Here is a 19,600-nt window from a genome sequence, read left to right on the forward strand (position 1 = left end):
TGCTGAGCCACTTGTGTTTAGAGATGTCATTTTTACAGCCAGACTGAACAAACTTGTCCTGCGTGTAAAGCTGACTGAGTACTTAATATATATATATATATATATATATATATATATATATATATATATATATATATATATACCGATAGCGGAGGGCCGATGCACCTGCTAACCCCAGATGTGATTTGCTGGCCCAGGACAAAAGGTGAATGAATGAGGGGGATGAGACAGATGGGACAGGGTACAAAAGAGACTGGAATTTAATATTCAGAATGCGTCTTTCTTCCTCGGCTGGGGGTCGCCCTCCCCCTACTGCACTCTCTCTGCCCTCCCTTACACTAGCAGCTTCTCTTTGTCTGTCCCCAATCCCCCTCCCCCTTAAGTGCTGCTTGTGCTGCTTCACTTTCACTATTGCCAGACCCCCCCTTTGCACCACAGTAGCTGCATGCGCATTCTTCATAGTGTATTATGTAATATTCCTATATATACAACTATACACTGCTGCCATATATGCTGGGGCTGCTTAAATAAATCAATTAATACATAAATATATAGCAGCCAATCAGATACCAAGAGCATCCCTGCTACCTACATCCTGACCCATTATTTGCCGATCACCTACCATTTATATAGGTGGTTGTATGTATAGGTAGGGATATGTAGGCAGCTGCCTTCAGCCTATTTACAGCAAGGGAATGCTGTGAATGGCCAGCCCCCCCATCTGAGAGAGCCGCTGAATATCGCATGCATGATATGAGATTCCACTGCAATATCTCCCCCCACCTAAACAAATGTGAGAATCCCCATTTCCCAGGAGAGGCTTCAGCTGACCATATTAGTGTGCATGCGCGCTATACTCAGATTTCCAAGACCTCACATGAGCGTGTGCAGAAAAAGCTCCCATTCATTTTAACGATTGGGTGTTTTAAGTAGCCAGATGACCTTTCTCACTTAAGGAGCATCTTTAGGCCTAGTCTGGCAGAGCACAGATGAAGCATAAGGGTTCCCGGTTGATTTTGCCTCCATCATTAGCCTATTTTGCCAGAACGTATTAGTTCACCCCACCCGTACATTGGGCATTGAGACATGGACCCCTTTGATAGTTACTGAACCCCCCGCAGGCCCTATTAATCCCCGGGGACGAGGTGAGATAAATGTGTTGTGTTAAATCTGAACCACTGGAATGGTAGGAATCGACCTGTTCCCTGAAGACGGTGCCACTGGAGTCCTCAAGGGTAGATGGCAGCCAAAAGGCCAGCCCCACCTCCTGCGTCGCAAAAACCTAGTCTTCAGGAACCTGGCTCCACCGTGGCATTTTCATGGACACCAAAAAATCGTCTACTGAATAAAATATATTTTAAATAAAAAAATTGAATGAATCATTGGCACATGTGCAAGAGGGTAATAGGTGGAAGGGGAAAAAAGAAGCTGCCATTACATGCCCCGAGGCATGTCCAAGGCAAGGCAATTAAAAAATGTATCTTAAGGAGCACTGAGCTCCATCATTAGTGTCGTCACAGTGTACCTTTACCAAGCCAGGCATGGACCACCATCAGGTTGGGCTTTATTTGGGGGGCTCAAAAGAATCTCCGTCTTCAAGCTACCTTGAAGTTAACATCAGAAGACCAGAAATACAAAGAAGAAGCAGTAATTGTGTCTCATAGCAACAGCATTAAAAGGTTCCAGGGGTGCAAGGTAGTGGTATTGGAGTACGAATGGCCTATGAGGATGTTGAGGTGAAGGGATTTGGTAGAAAGGGATATGCCAAAAGGCCAAGGGCTGACGGGACCCGTAGACTGTGGACCGGGGATTAATAGTCCTCCAGTGATGGTTGGCAACTATCTAAAGACATAACATTGAACGTTGGAGTACTGATGAGGATCCATTATGTTAGACTCATGGAAGTTCAGCCGTGCCGAGTGCACTCGTAGTGAATATGCAAGTGGTTAATTGTTCATCCCCAGTAATTATCCATGCTGGATTAAGTTGGTGGTTTAGCAATTAAACCGGAAACCATACATCCTAATAATGTACTTTTGTTTAAAGGCGCTCTGGTTAGCGATGACTTAGATGCATTGCGTTACCAACACCTTTTATGCCACTTTGTTACTTATTGATAGCTATTAATGTTACTAAGTAACACTCACTGTTAGAAGAAAAATAACGTGTTTTGTTTACACCATTTAATTTATAAACACATTTCCTGCTGTTTCTATACACATTATTGTGGCTTTTATGGCTGTAGAATTCTGCGATGCCCTCATACCCCGGAAGCATTCTGAACTCCTAGTAAAAAAAATGGGCATCAGGGGCAGAAAAAGGGACGTACTTTGGTCTTGCAGAGGGACTGTCTCTTCTGAATAGAGACACATGGGAGGTATGCCCATCTCTGGCATTGTGGATGACAGCAGATGGGATGCCAGAAGTTGCTTCTCATTGTCAGTGAGTAAAACACATGCCCAGCCAATTAGGAATGGGCATGGAGAGTGGGAACTGCAGCTCCTATGATCCTCAGCCTTGATCATTTGTAATTAGCATTCTCCAGCAGCACTATTTTCTTTATTAATGAACAATAATTGTATAAATAATAATAATAAATAATAATAATAATAATAAATCATATCTGCATATTAACCCCATCATGTGCCTGCCTATCAGTGCAGCACACAAGACACTTGTTATTTTGCTTCCATCCTTAGAATAAAGCATGGATTGTTTCAGCCAATTGCAGGCAACGGGTGTGTGCAAAGGGGGGCAGCGGCTGACCAATCAGAGATCAAGGTGGGCTGGTTTAAAGGGACTATGACGTCACCCCCTTTGAATGCCCCCTCCTTTGTGAAGGGATGCTGATTCCCAGCCAGTGTGCTAGTCCTAGTAGATTATGTCATTTACAAAATTAGGGGGTGTCTCCAATCACCCCCAAACTTAATGAACAGGCACTAGATCCTTGTCCCTAACCTCCCAATCATGGACATTCTTCCCTGCTAACCCCCTCCCCCACCCTCTGCTATCCTCTTTCCTATAGCCAAAATCCTTACACATCCTATTTCCTTCCTCCTTTTGTATTTTTACCATCCCTGATTTTTTTTCCTTCTTCCCAACAGTGGGGGGAGGGAGATATTAAATGAATAAACATCAATAAGAAAACCTTGGAGAGTGTATAGGGCAAACAAAGAAGAAGGGGGGTTCTGGCCATAAAAGAACTACAATCTATAGGGTCTGCTTTAATTAATGGGATTCTGAGACCTCCACCCCCCACTCCCCCTCCTCTGTTTCTTCTTCTCTTTCTCTCCTGTCTCAGTGTGACAGTCTCAGCCTTTCAGGACATGATGGCTGGTGGATCCCTCCACCAGAATGCTTCTTATCCACCTTCACAACATCAACAAACCCCACAGATGGAGGCAGAAACCACCGACTCCAGGAAAAGACCCTTAGAGACCCCAACAGAGGCTACCAGTACCAAGAGGTCCAACACAGCAGGTCAGTCCATGGATGGGAGGCTGAGGGATCGGCGTGATGTAGATTTTTGTAGGATTTTAGGACATTTTTTTAGTAAAAATGGTCCAAGCTTGCGTATTTTGGAAAAAAATTAATGATATTTAATTCCTATTATTAAGAACTATTGTGATTTTTTAATACAGCATCTGTAGGGTTTTTAGGGGACCACGGGATGCTTCAGTTGATGTAGATTTATAAAATCATTATTCACCCTTCCTAAAATCTTAGAAAACGTGGATTAGCTAAAGGTTTTTATGCAAAATATATATATATATAATGAGTTTCAGAACTTGCACGTAGGGTTTTCAGAATCTAGGAGATGCGAATGTCTATTTCCTACACAAGCCCACAAAGATTCCCGTAGGTTATTATTATTTCCGTCATTTTTAAATGTATAGCTCCATCAGCTTCCACCGAGACGGATTTACATAAAAATGACATATTTAAACCAGCAGAGGCTGAACGTGCAGAAGGCCTCGCTCGAAAAAAGATCTAAAAATGAGATGTGAGCCTAAGGTATTGATCTTCATTTTAAGAAATCAGTGTTCTGGAACTCTCTTGATGTCAAAGTATTCATGGAGACGTCTAAGGTTTCACGAGAGCGTACAGATGCGCGTCTCAGATAATGATTGCCCCTCTGGTTTTATGGCATCCTGAAAGAGTACAATAGGGTTCCGAGACACAAAGTATTTCCCGGTGGCATCACTGGTGGAAGAAGACAGCAGAACCCCCTATTGTCTACAAGATAGCCACGTACAACCTTTTTAATGTAAATGTACCATGTGTGAGATGGACAATGGCCGAATTCATGCAACATCTGCAGACTCCAGTAACACTCATTTTTTTAACCTGTCATTAACCAAACCAGACATGATTCGAAGCCCAACAAGGAATGAGATTGAAAATATTTTGTATGATAATTTGAAAGATTAATGGAGTTTAATTAGCCTTTTTTGGGGCTACGAAGCTCATGGAAATGGTTGTAACAAAGCATTCTCCCCGAAATCAACCTAGCATGTAGTATTCATAGAATCTGACGGCGGAAAAGACCCATTCGGCCCGTCTAGTCTACCCGTTTTCCCTCATGTAAAGACTCAAACCTTAATCTGTCCCCGGTCTTAACATGAAAAATAAATATATGCTTCCCATTTCTCGAATCGAACAGATTGTGGCGTAGTCATCCTGCGCGGATATCCGTAACGGAGATTGGCGTTAAAAGCTTGCGCGGTTTCCATTAACTGATGGAGCTGTACACAACAGTTTTATGAAATTAGTTAAAAAATAAATGATCGGTGTGTGAATAAGTTGCGGTTGGTTACACTCTCGTGAAACGGCCTTTGTCCGATTTGCTAAAAGAGAAAGTGAAATCTGAAAGAAATGGAGGATTTCAGTGAATATTGACGCCAGATGCTGTTACATTTTGATACACGCAGAGGGATTTAGAATGGATACAGATGGATTTTCTGTGGCCTAGAACCGGAGAGATGGTGAACAAGTGATTGGTTTTTTTAGCCTCTGATTTGTCTTTATATCACTCTTTTTATTATTTATTTTTTATCATTAATATCATTTTTAAGGTTTATGCTCATTTTGAGGTTTCCAATGTAAAACACTATATATATATTATTTCTTATTTTTATTTTTGTTTAATTTATTTTTTTAAGCCAATTAAAATCTGTTTGGTGCTATAAACTGGTTTCTATGGTTACTGCCATTTGCCCGTAATGGATTTTTGCGGCCTAGTGATTTAGAACATGTCATGTATTTTTAATATATTCCTATCCACATCTATTCATCACTGTCAACAATTGCTTGGAATTGATAAATTCCCCCAATTCCCATTAACTCTCATTTTTTTTGATATCTGTATTATCTGGGCCCTCTTGAGTAACCTGCACAAGGTCATTTCTTTGTGCGGTAATTGCTGTTTTAATTAGATTTCGGAATGGAAGTAAAATAGGCAATATATAAATTATTTTTATACCCCAGATTTGAGATTTTAAAAGCAAGGCCTTTATGTTTTTAAAAATATAGTCATGGAATAAAGAATTACCCCAAATCTACGCAACATGTCCTAGAGACAGTTACCCTAGAACAAAATGGCCCCGGAATGTACACAAAAGGGGCAATATGAAAAATGAATTAGGCCCCTGAGGAAGCCATTCATTTGCTCAGGTCTATTTTATTCCTGGTAGAGAGAAATAAATTAGCCCTCATTAATACCTGACGGTACATTATATTTTCCAACCTTCGCAAAAGGAATAGCCATGTACAGTAGGCCTGGAGCAATATCATTTATGGTCAGAGTATAGGGACCCATGGGTCGTATATGTCATAGAATTTGATGGGGGGAGGGGACATTTGGGTTTTGGTCTGGCCCATGCCAAAGCTTCTGTGTGCTCTCAATGCCTGGGTGAAGGTACAAAAGCACAATGGCAGATATATTGGAAAAGGGAGAAGAAAACAAGATGCTGGGGAGAGAAACAATAAAGTGATGGGATAGAGATCAGGGACATTGTTGGGATGGGAAGACAAGGCTACAGAAGGTGGACTTTAGACTATGGGTGAAAGGAAGGTACAGGAGAGGGGGCAGAGGAGGGGTGAATGGTGGAGAGCGGTAGACTGGAGAGGGCCTTTGGTGTGTGAGGGTGTAGGAAGAGGAGCAGAAACGATAAAGCTTTACCAAAGGAAGTTAAAATTAAGGAAGAACATAAGTGAAGGAACCATTAACAACCGTACATTTCCTTTTCCATACCCAGATAGGGGAAAAGGAATGGCTTCAAAACAGGATGCTCATGGGAAGTCAGTGCAAGGTTGCAGTCCAAAGTTTATCAGTTTGGCCTTTTTATCAAGTTCACGTACCACAATTTAATTTTTTTTAGCACAGGCATTGTAGCATGAAGGGCTTCACTCAAACCAGTATATACCTTAGTATCATATTTAAGTAAGATGGCACTTAAATATATGTAGATATATGTAAACTGTTACCCAGTCTAAGCCATTTGTGGGCAGATGGCCTTACAGGCCAATGCCACTTATATAATGCTCAAGCTAGAAGCTGGCAAGAATGCATTGGAACCTCCATATATGAGCCAGAGGGGGCAGAAATGAGCCAGGGAGATGGGCTATTCTTGCATGTGGGGATGGCTAACCCTAGGTGGGAGGGTAAATTAATCAGCTGTGATCGCCGGACCCTCTACAGATATGTAGGATTCCCAGGAATGTCTGAAAGGTGTGCCCGATAAATCACTGACGGTAGGGTCTTCTGAAATGTTCTAATGAGAGGTTATTGTTTGAGTGTCCCAGGTAACATAGCACTCCTTCTCTGAGTTCCCTGGTGGATGTCATGCTAACCCCAGACTGGATCAGGTACCTTCAGCGCATGGAAGGGGGGTTTTGTAGGATAGACCCTTGTGATGGATGGACTATTGCAACAGCTGTTCAGTTCCGGTTGTTCAAAAGCTTTTATTATGTGATCCAATCAAGCACATTGTTCTCATTCAGAATTCTGCACTTGCCCATTACTGTTGTTTGTTACATAGTTACAGTGGTGAGACATTGCCTTCATCACATAAAGCAGATAATCTAGATTAGACTGCTGTTTATACTACACTTCAAAAAGTGTAAAAGTAGCAGTCATTCGCCTGATGGCCATTCCCAGCCTGATTTTGGCGCAAACGCATACGCAGGGTTATATATGCATATGGGTGACACGTACATTAAAGTGCATAAAACAGGTTGGAGTGTCCCTTTAATATCTGTTTTAACTTGTTAAGCAATCACTGTTCTTTGAATACCACCAGTAACCATGTTTGTTTTCTCCTGCAGAAGAAGGTGAGCTTTTCCTCAAGGTTCTGATCCCCAGCTATGCCGCCGGTTCCATAATCGGGAAGGGTGGTCAGACCATTGTCCAACTGCAGAGAGAGACGGGGGCCACCATCAAGCTGTCCAAGTCAAAGGACTTCTACCCAGGTAACTGAGAATTAAAGCAAAGCCTCAAAGTATCAGGAAATTGGCTTCTCTGACTTCATCTTCTCTTAGCTGCGTTAAGAATTTTCCACTTCATCTAAAGACCCTCATGAGTTCTGATCTATCTACAGCCTTAGAAATCTTATTTCACTACAGCGAATATACGCCTTTTGTTTTTGAGTCTGCACTTCACTTGTGTTTGGCATCAGTCTGATGTGATGGAGATTTCACTCTGTAAAGGCAAATGAGAGAAAAAAAAAAGATGGTGGAGATGCGTGTTGAACATCTGGCACTCATTTTATAAACCTTATGTGATCTATATATATGGGAGGTCTAGGAGAGGACCCTTTAAACATTGTCCACCAACCCTTTGTTGGTGAAGATTGATTTTCATGATCAGAGGAGATTAGCCGCGTGTTTTGGGCCTGTGGACCAGCGAGATATGGATAATGGATTTTTGGGGGGTTCATATTTAAGACTTTGGGTCTAACATACTTTGCATCAGTTAACTGTTGCCATTTGTTTAAGTAACGTTCTATCCAGATGTTACTTATGCAGATGCATAAAATGCCCCCGATTTTGCTCTGGTCAGTTTACATACACAGGATTCTGTGCTTGTACCCATGTAAGTTAGTATGGATGGTGACGCCATCTTGGATGCATTAGGCTATTTATTTAATATATTATGTATCAAATTATGGAGTATGCTGCAGGGATTAGTGTCTTTGCTGTAGGGCGTACGATAGGCCATTGTGCTCCCAACAACAGAGGCTTGGCGATTTCCTGCAGGCCTGAAGTTGGGACTATTATAGGTTAGCATTGAAAGATTTCACAGTCGAGCTGGTTTGATAAGACATTGTAAGGCCCGAGTTGCCATGGAAACACCTACCTTCATCCCAGGCTTTACAGGCCGCAGCCTTAGCCATTGTAATAATAGACTACTATACTGAAATAGCCAACCACAGTTTAGGCTTCTGTGAGCCATTGCAGACCTCAGCCTGGACTATAATGGGTTGTCATGGAAACAGCTTAATGCCAGGGAGGATTGGCAATGCCTTGTAGGCCTCCAGGTTGCTGTGGAGATCACGCTGCCACAAAGGCTCTTTTAGGCCACAGTCTGGGCCATTGTGGGCTCAGGTTGTCATGGTAGAATCAAGTTAGATTTGACAGGCCTGTGTAGGCTTTTTTGAATGTTTAACCTGCAGCAGTCAAGCTTTACTTTACTGTAATATAACAATATATTTCTTAAACACGTGGCATTCAATACACAGCACTTTTGACACAACAATCACAATTTCTTAACCTTCCAATAATTTTCAGTTGCAAAAATGATTGTCTTGAGAATATTTTATATATATATATATATATATATATATATATATATATATATCTTATATATACAATTAATTATTGAATCATGTTTTATGATATCAATCAGAGGCTGATTACGGAATTAAAGCAATAAGAATATTATAAATGACTGTATTCACAGGTGAAAATGTCCTTCTATGGTCGCCATAATGGCATCACATGTTTCTGGCCAGCAAATATAAAGTGCTGCCCCCTGAAGTATGTGGAATGCGTAAACTCACAAGAATTAGTGTTGTGGGGGAAAAAGTGTGATGGAAAACCCTCATTATTAAACACCACAAAAGACTTGTCTTGTCTGGTGGATGTAGACGAGTGCTTAATAATGCCTGCTATGATATATATATATATATATATATATATATATATATATATAATTACTTTAATATATAATATTTAATATGCTGCTAAAATGACGGTCCCATATTGCATATCTTTACTGAAGGGAGGGAAAAGTGGTGGGGGGTAACTTTGAGACATAGAGTAAGTGTTATCTCCCCTTAGATATAAATAATAATACTGTACTACACTACTAATCATTACTGTATTGTTGGCCAATGTTAGCTGTCAGGACAAGGGAGAGCCCAAACAAGACTGTTCTCACCAAATCTGGACTGTTGACAGCTATACATAACGCAGAACAGCATGTTTGATGCACTTGACTATATTAAAGTAATATAATATGTGTATATATTTATATAGGCTATATTTTACATACACTTTTAATGCCCCCTTTAGGTTATCAGTTGGTAAATAATGTAATCATATCACGTGGCTGCGTCAAGCTACTGCCCTGCGTGATGCATTCAGTATGTGCTTCCAGTTAAAGCAGCCATATGGTCGCCCTGCATGAAGAGGGCCATTGCATTCTGTTCTAGAAAAGAGTCAGTATATATAGCGTCACCGAACATAGTTGTGTATTTTAGCTGTTTGTATATGTTTTTTTAAGTCCAAATTGTTATGCGATGCATTTCTTGTTCTAGCCTGTGTACCCAATGTACAGAGCTGCGGAGTATGATGGTGCTATATAAATCAATAAATTATAGTAATGTGCAAACAGTGGTGAACCCTGTATAGTTACATGCTCTATATGTCATTCACTCCGCAGGCACAACAGAGAGGGTATGTCTGGTGCAAGGACCAGCTGAGGCTCTGCTATCTGTGCACAGCTTTATTGCAGACAAAATACGGGAGGTGCCACAAGGAGCAGCCAAAACAGACATTGGGGTCCTTATGCCCCCCCAGACCACCGTCAATGTGGAGCGTGCCAAACAGGTATTTAAATGTTTTGCTTGTGTGAAAATGGCATTGTACCCAAACATCGGCAGGTTATAGCTCCCGTGTAGCTCCTAGTGTAGGTCTAGGCTTTCTCCAGGTCAAGATCGGTAGTTTTCCAGGAGAAGTGGGTGAGAGACTGGTCAGAAAAAAAAGTTAGCAAAACCAGGCAGTGGGTGGGGCAACATACCACTCCTCCCACTTGGAGCTTTAAAGACAGCCCCTGAGGTGCACTATTCATATACCAGTCCTGGTATACGAATATGGTATATATACCAGTGTCCTCAATCCTCAAATCCAGAGGGTTCAAAGGTAGGGTTGTGTTCATCCAGTCCCTTGCCTTCTTACATAATTCGACACATCACTTCACATTTGTTAATTGTTTTTTACACAAAGATGACAGCAACCAATGAGTAGAAAAAGTTATTAAAATGATCTAATGTAGCATTCATTAAAATAAAAGAAATATCTGGGAAAACCTATTGAAATAAATCAAATCCATGTCATACCTGTGTGTGCTTGAATTACCCCTGGCTACTAGGAAGCTTGCCAGCTGCAACTCCCAGGAGCCTCATCCAATTAGTCCTACAGAGTCTTATACTAAAACCTTGCATAGCACTTTTATCTTTTTAGGAGCAAGCGTCATGCCATAAAAACACTTAAAATGAATATAAAGAGAAAACTACGCAGAAGTAATATAATGTTATTAATTCATATAATGATATAATATGTTATAATATATTTACAATGTATATAATATATATATATAAGGCTGTTGTATACTGACTGTAATATAAGGACTGCAATGATGTAGCCAGTAATACTTATAAGATACTTTGTTCCTTTCTCTTGTTTCATCCCAAGGCCAAGCTGATCGTTCCAAACACAACAGCTGGGCTGATCATTGGCAAGGGTGGTGCCACTGTTCGAAGCATCATGGAAGAATCAGGGGCCTGGGTACAGCTTTCACAGAAGCCAGCAGGGCCCAATCTCCATGAACGTGTTGTGACAGTGAGTGGGGAAGCCAGTCAGGTCCAAAGCGCCGTGCGCAGCATTATCAACAAGGCCAAAGAGGATCCCCCGCAAGGAAATGCCCACCTCAACATCAGCTACACTAACTCGCAAGGTCCCGTGGCCAATTCCAACCCCACAGGCTCACCTTACGCTGGTGGAACAGCAGAGCCAACTCTTTCACCTTTCCCAGTCGCATCTCCGGCTCCACCAGCCATCACTGGAGGAGATCTCTTGGCAATTTCCACTGCCCTCAACACCCTGGCAAGCTATGGTTACAGCACAGGCTTGGGCTTCAACCCACTGGTAGGGAGTGTACACCCTGCTGCCGTGAGCCTGCTTACATCCTACGGTAGTGAGGCAGCACCATCTCTGGGGCTGGGAGGTGGAGGTATTCTGATGGATAAACTGGCAGCAGAGAGTGTAGCAGGCAAGGAGACATTAGAGATGGCAGTCCCAGAGACTTTGGTAGGTGCTATCCTGGGCAAGGGTGGGAAAACTTTGGTTGAGTATCAAGAGCTGACGGGAGCTCGCATTCAGATATCAAAGAAGGGGGAGTTTGTGCCAGGTACAAGAAGCCGGAAGGTGACTATCACAGGACCACCAGGAGCCACGCAGGCGGCACAGTATTTGATTGGTCAGCGTGTGGCTTATGAGCAGGGGGTAAGGTCCAGCAACCCTCAAAAAGTGGGCTAATTTGAAATGAGGGATGGGGGAGAAAGGTTGGTGAATGTGGGAGAGAGGAGGGTATAAAGAGGGGGGTGAGTTTGGCACCTCTGATGTTGGAAAACAGATGGAGGAGCCAGGGTTGTAAGAAGGGACAGTTTTTGGTGTATTTTGCTAGGAACTGACTTGTGCATGTAGAGGCTATAAATGAAATACCAAGTACCAACTATAGGACAGGAGGGGGTAAGGGTCACAAAGCTTGGCACCACTGGCAGTCAGGCTGGTGGAGCTAAGCCTAGCTGTGGATGGAAGACAGAACCTAACTCCTGTACTACTTATTAGCTGAGATTATAATGTGTTATTTCCACCCTTTAATAATGTGAAGAAAAAAAACAGATTTTTTTTTTAAACCGACATATCAGAAATAGCAATAAGAGCAAAGTTTGCACTGGAATTAGTTGTCCGTACCCTAGCTGGAGGACTCAGACAGAGAGGGGCATGCTTAGTGTGACACACTGGCAGAGAGCAGAATCAAAATCTCACCTGCTCTGTGATGTCATTTTCCAGGAAAACCAGACAGTGCAATAGAGGGACATTAGGGACTGGGGGGACCCATACCCGGTTACACAACTCATAACTACTATTAGGTTAAAGGAGAGCAACTAAATCAACCGACTGAGGCAGAGGAAAGCTCAAAACTAGTCCTCCCGCTCCAGAAAAGCATCTCAGATAAGGTCTGGTACTCCGGCTTGCTCTAATTGCATCACCAATGACATCATCACATCTTCATACCCTCTCATAAATTCATTTCCCTTGAGCCCACAAATATGTGCCAAACTTTACATTTTTTACCTCTAAAATGAGTGCCAAAACCATTCTCCACTCCCACATTTCGAGTTTACCATAGAGTCCTGCATGTCACCTCCGCAAGCTAGATTGTCTACATCTAGAGCTACTGTGAACCATTTTACTGCTTTGTAGCTGCTTATATATTTTGGGTCCAGGTTTGCAAGTTAAGATCACAGAGAAAGTTGCCAGGGTCACACATTTCTATTCTGAGTTGAAACTAGCCAAATGTCTTGCAAATTAGTACTTAGGTGTAAAAACTACTGATTTGGGTCATAAATCCGAGCTTATACATTTTAGGTCATATATAGCATAGCATATATGGGAATATAGGGGATGTGTTAGGATCTTTTTTGATTTGAGTAGTATTCTGTGCACATAAAAAGAGGGGAGCAGGAATAGCAAGGTTCTTGAAAACGACAAACGGATCCAGAAGAAGGCATTGCTATTCCTGCCTAGAACCTCAAACCCACGCATACACCTTTGTATAACGCCAGAGCGCCCTGTCTATGCTGACTGTGCCAAACACTGCCTGGGTATCAGAGGTGATTGTGTGTAGACTCCTAAAATGTCACTGTATAGATAAACACAACAGTATTTATATTATAAATACGTATGTACGTGTCTGTCTTTTATGGGAAATAAGGGAATGGGTTTTGCATCTAATGGTTTACAAACAAAATATTTAAAAAAAAAATAACATTGAAGACCTCCAGTTTGTCCACTGAAGCTCATCTACTCTTGGTGGGCCATGATTTCACATGGGTCCCTTGGGTTTGGGACAGGAATTCAAATGGGTCCCTTGGGTTTGAGCCAGGATTTCAAATGGGTCCCTTGGGTTTGAGCCAGGATTTCAAATGGGTCCCTTGGGTTTGGACCATGATTTCAAATGGGTCTCTGGGGTTTTAGCCCAGTACAGGTTATGGCGGACATAAGTCAACTGCAGGTGGCCCCACCATAATATCAGCTGCTTAGATCTGCCTCTGACATTTGCACCTCCAATTAGCGAATGGAGGGGAGAAACCAACGGCGACATATGCATCTAAACATATCCAAGGCTAGCCAACCCGAGAGTCAGATAGCCGCAGTGTCCAATAATTTACAGCCAAAAAAGTATTGAGATCTTTATGGAGCCATTTCTGCTTCCTAAACTATTCTAAACTGAGATTCTGCTGTATGTCTCACTCCTTTGACTTAATTGCCCCAACTTTGTACATACTGTGTTGTGTCATCTAATTTTTGTATGATTAAATCATTTGCTCGTGATAGAAGGTCTATTAAAGGCCCTCTGGGGTCAATACATATTTTCACCAAGTGACCATAAATTTGTTTCAAGGCAGAACACAATCTCAGGTCTAAATAACTATTAATAACAGGGTTAGATTTAAAGAAAGAAATCATTAAATCATTAATTAAGCAAGTTGCTTACTTCTTGAGACCCGCAACCAACATACCTTATTGAGACGTATAAGGGTTCATTTATAAAGATGTCACAATCACCAAAAAGACATGAAAAAAAATGTCCTTATGTCAACAAAAAAATAGTTCTGAAATGTAACCGTCAGACCAAAAATGAAATCTGTGGACGAACAGATTCACAATGACACCTTTAAAGAAGTGAATCCCACATATAGAAATGTGTGTGTCCCCCCCAAAAAAAATCACCATTTCTGTAGTGAACGTATCACACTCGTTTATACCTGTGATTACGGCGAACGTTCTGCTTATTTCAGCACGATCTTGTGACGTCTTTATAAACCACCCCTAGTGATACTATATAAAATATTATAATATTATCAATAGGGGGCTGAGTGGAATCGAAACAGGCTGCATGTCTGCGTCCAGACATTCTTAACTCACCCATTAATTAGATAAGTCACGTGTTAACCATTTCACGTCATGATCTATTTAACACCTTCATATCCTTGCATGTGCACTCCTCAACGATAATATACAGCGTGAGCAGGCATGGAGAGTGACAGCTTGCTACACATTGTGATCCAAAATGACCAGGGCTTTATTAATACCGTCTCGCAGAAAATGTATCGCACCCTCGTGATTATTCTTTGTAAAAGGGATCCAAGGAATCATGGATGCCGTTGCCATTATCTTGCTGGAGCTTACCTGTTACACATAAAAGAGACCATGCATTGTAGCCAGCGCTGAGTAAAGGGATTCGCGGGCTCGGAGATGAAAATTGAGCGACAGCAAGCGTTTACCTCATCTTCTTGTGTGACTGTGACATCACACATTGCAAAAAAAAAAAGAAGGCGGACAGGCGCACAATACGTTCAGCAGCGGGGCCAGGCTGGAAATAATTGCCATTGTTACTCACACGGCATGTATATGTGGCAAGTTTTAGTTTCCGCTTCTTTCATCCTCCCCAATATTGTCATATCCCCCCCCCCAAAGTAATCTCCCAGATAAACCGAGAGAGCAGAGTTTAAAATTTAGATTAAACCTGTGGCCAAATAAATCAAATTTTAATTGAAAACCTTTAAAAAATGCACACCTATACTGAAAATGTTTTACCCCACTAACACAAGCATAATTACCACGCTTAGCCACACTAACTTCCATTTAAACACTCATACCACTCTCAGCCAAGCTAACACACACAGCACTTTCAACCATGCACTCACACATACACATCACACCACTCAGCCACACACCAAACACTCAGCCACAAACCAAACACTCAGCCACAAACCAGAGGTGTATTCTACAATCTGTCTCTCTCTCTCTCTCTATATATATATATATATATATATATATATATATACACACACAGTACTGTTCAGTTGTTACTCTCTGCACTGAATTTCAGGATTAATATAGAAAGCCACTCTAAATATGGTGGCCAGATGGCCTGCTGCTCAGCCCCACTCAACACACTGAAGACAAAAACATGCTCTTGAGATAACCCCGTATTACCACCAGCAGTGTTCCCCCATCATCCTTACACCCCAGCAGTTTTGCCACATTACCTACATGCTACCACCACCACTGTTCCCATATTATCTCCATGACTCCCTAGTATTCCCCCATTATGGTCTTCCTGCCTCCCCCATAGCATTGCCCCATCATCCATATGCCTCCCCACCAGTCCCCTCCCTTATAAAGTTTTCAGACCTCCCCACCAGTATCCCCCCTATATAGTCCTCATGACCCCCACCAGTATTCCCCCCATATAGTCCTCATGACCCCCACCAGTATCCTGAGGGAGCACTGAAGACACAATTAGGAGAAAAGATACGTGCCTGTGTTGGCAAAGATGTTGTGCCGCGGTTATGGTGACTACTTCAGCCATGTTTCACACGACACATACACATTTTTTATGTTGCTGACCAGTACGAGTGAAGTCCTGCCCTGCAGTATATACAGTGGCAAGAATAAGTATACAAGCTTTGGAATTACCTGGTTTCCTGCATTACTTGTTTATAAAATGTGATCTGATCTACAGCTAAGTCACAAGCATCGACAAACACAATGCGCTTCAGCTAATAACACGCACAATGATTATCCTTCATGTCTTTATTAAACATTCACAGTGCAGGGTGGAGAAAGTAAGTGAACCCTTGGATTTAATAACCGGTCCACTCTCCTTTGGCAGCAATAACCTCACACGAACGCTTCCAGTAGCTGCGGGTCAGACCTACACAGACCTACTACAGACCAGTAGCGTTGCATGGTGTCAAGGTGCTATTTGGCAAACTTCAGGGGTGCAGCAATGTTTTTTTGGAGAGCAGCAGCTTCCTCCGTGCTGTCCTATCATGGACTCCACACCTGTTCATTAGTGTAGTTTACATATGGTAGACTCATAAACAGCGATGTTAACCAGTTCCCATGGTCCTTCAAGCCTTTAGATGTTACTCCAGCATTCTTTTTTACCTATTTGAGTATTCTGCGTTGTATCCTTGGTGTCATCCTGGCTGGGCGCCCACTTCTAGGGCGTAGTCAAAGTACTAAATCGTCTCCATTTGTAAACAATTTGTCTGACTGTGGACCGATAAATATGTAAAGTCTTTGAGATTACTTTGTAACCATTTCCAGCTTTATGCATATCAACAATTCTTGATTCTGCGAATTCTTCAGGCGTGGTTCAGATGCTTCTTGAAAACAGCAAACTCAAAATGTTTGAGTGTTTCCTTCATGTTAAAGTAGCTCTAAAACACAACTCCAATCCTTTTTCATTGAGTGATCCAGGTTTGCTAACTCCTGACTCCTATTAGCTTTTGTTGAAGTGATTAGCCCACACTGTGAATGTTTAAATGATGTATTCAATATGGAGAACAAGAATACAATAATTTGAGTTTTATTAGTTAAAACAGATTGTGTTTGTTCAGTATTGTAACTTAGGTGAAGATCAGACCATATTTTAAGACATATTTATACACAAGGGCTGGTAATTCCAAAGGGTTCACTTACTTTGTCTTGCCGCCGTACAATGTATAAACTCTCAGAAGGGAAATCTCACATTTTAGATCACTGACTGTCCTATAAATGAATAAATAACTTGAAGGCCAACAAATCTAATAAATTATTACTGGGAATATGAGAATTGTTTGTACATGTTCATGTCCCTGGGTAATTTCTGTTAAAATTACCACTTTCATCCATAGTATAACCGTTAGATGACCAAGTAAGCCACCCCCCCCCCCAGAACACACATAGTTTGGCATGTTTGGGGTGTATGACGGATTCTCTTATGCGTTTACATCCCACATACTGCGGGGGCAGCACTTTACATGTGTCTGTCAGTATCAATAGGTATTTGCTCCCAATACATCTGATCAAGTGTAACATTTGTTTGTGAATGAAGTGTTAGACAAAAAACGCATAACATATAACAAAAATTAACCCTTTAAGGGGCAGATCTGCAGCGGTGCAGAGTATTTTTTTTTTGGGGGGGGGTACATATTAAAACATTAAAATATATTGTACCATTCAGAAATATAACAAGTACCAGGAACCTGAATAATATAGAATAGCAGGGGTGAAAAATTGTCTGCAGCTGAACTACAACTCCCATGATCCTTTACAAAAGTAGTGTGAAACTGGTCATGACTCCAGTGTTCTAGAGTGCATCGAAGCCTAGAACATCCAGAAAAAGCCCAATACTGTACTTATTAGGTTGCTATTTTTTCCAAGGATAACCCCAGACAGGGTTAGGCAAATGCCAAGACCTCAAGGTACAGAAGTGCGCAGCTAAATAATACTAAGTGGGGGGGTGGACACAACCATAATCAACCAATGAGCCGCAACCAACTTAATAACGACAGCTTTAACGTGAAAATGCCCAAATTACGCCACTCCGTATAATGTTTGAATGGGTAAAGTCTGAGCCATTTGTTGAAGTCCCCTCTTAGAGGGGGTTACCAAACTTGTGTGAATTACCAAACTTTGGTAGCTGTCAACAATCCCAAATTTCCGAGCACGTTCCTGACAAATGGATTTATATCTTGGCTGTCCTGGCAAATGATTTTGCATATGCTGAGCCCGAAACGGCCGCTGTACGTATGGAAATGGGTTAAAAACTCACACATGACATCATAGATGCATGAGTGCCTTCAAGTGGATGGCGCTACATGTGACATCACATGCGCTTGCGTGTCTTGGAGTGGGCAGATCCATACATGACAGCACATGAGCTTACGTGTCCTGGAGAGGGACTGCGGGAAGCTGGTAAGTATTGTTTGTGTCATTTGAAATATGCTAAATAAAGTCTGGATTTTACTTTTTGCCGGTGAGTCGTTATTAGTAATTATTATTAATCGCTTGAAATACACGGTAGAAAAGCAGGCTCATAGGAACAGCAGCAAACGTGTGAAGGACTGTTGGCGCAAGTGCATTGACCATAGAGGAATGTAAGGGCCGGAGGTTGCCACGGAACTGTCCCGTATACGAAAAAGGCTGGAAAGTAGCTTTTTTTTTCCAGCGGCTCACTTCCCGGGAACGTATGATGTCACAAGTCACAATGTCACATCGGCTATTCCGTTGCAGTGTTTGAGGGGACTCCTCGTGTGGCATGGCGTTAAAAGATATATATTTTTCAGTATTTCTCCCAGTTCTACGTAACGCTGCATATTGTTCTCAGGAACAAACTGGAGATAAACATCTTTCTCGGCACTTTAAGGCCATCGGCCTAATAATCAGACCAAGGAACTCTCTGGGTTTCGTCCGGAGACTCCGGGTAAACCGCTGGTAAAACTCTGGGTCACGAGTGCTGCGATGTGGCACGCCCCCAATCTCCGCCCACTTCCCCTCCCACCACAGTGTTGCAATGTCAGCAGGACCGCCCACTGATGTAAGTGGGACTGCCTACCGCTGTCAGCTGGGCCACCTATCCACCACACCTGCGAACCTTCTGGCTCTAGCTACCCAGAGCCCCCCTTTGCAGGAGGTCCCCCTGTAATCAGCGCCTACACCCCCCACACACATTACAGCCAAACAGGGGCATCTTTGGTTGGGGTGTGGTTAGAGGTGTGGCTAGGGGGTGGGGCTTTGCAATACATTTTTAGTGAATTAATTTTATTATACCTATTGATTTTTAAACACATTTTCTGCTGTTACTAGATAACAGAGAAGAGAGACATGAGGGGAGGAAAGAGGCTGGATTTAGAGACAAATTAGGGACTGTCCCTCTTAAAGAGAGACACTTGGGAGGTATGTGAATATTAGGAATACCCTATCACCACCATTAAAACTGTAAAAAGGTTTAAAAACAAACTGCTGAGGCTTCTCTCAGCGCGTCCACACCGCCCTCTAGCGGCCATTATCAGGAATACGCGCATTCTTGGTGTGGGGGGGATGGGCCAATCGAACGGCAGGGTTCCTATCCCAGAATCCTCCGCGCAAGCCAGAGTGCCGCTGCGAGATGCGAGGGTGGATGCGGTAACGCGGCGCTGAGCATGCGCGGTGGCGCACAGGGCGGGTGGGAGGCGGAAGAGGAAGGGGTGGAGCGGAG

General features: G+C 42.4%; 1 protein-coding gene across 1 annotated transcript; it reads left to right on the top strand.

The window, feature by feature from the left end:
- The first annotated feature begins 2,780 nt into the window (after positions 1-2,780).
- Positions 2,781-13,243, top strand: NOVA2 (NOVA alternative splicing regulator 2). The gene is made up of 4 exons (XM_053472892.1): positions 2,781-3,480; positions 7,327-7,470; positions 9,944-10,110; positions 10,975-13,243. The coding sequence occupies exons 1-4, from the start codon at positions 3,327-3,329 to the stop codon at positions 11,815-11,817; spliced, it is 1,308 nt and encodes a 435-aa protein (XP_053328867.1). The 5' UTR covers positions 2,781-3,326; the 3' UTR covers positions 11,818-13,243.
- Positions 13,244-19,600: the final 6,357 nt, after the last annotated feature.

Source organism: Spea bombifrons, chromosome 8 (assembly GCF_027358695.1).
Source record: "Spea bombifrons isolate aSpeBom1 chromosome 8, aSpeBom1.2.pri, whole genome shotgun sequence".
In the NCBI taxonomy this organism is placed as follows: Eukaryota; Metazoa; Chordata; class Amphibia; order Anura; family Pelobatidae; genus Spea; species Spea bombifrons.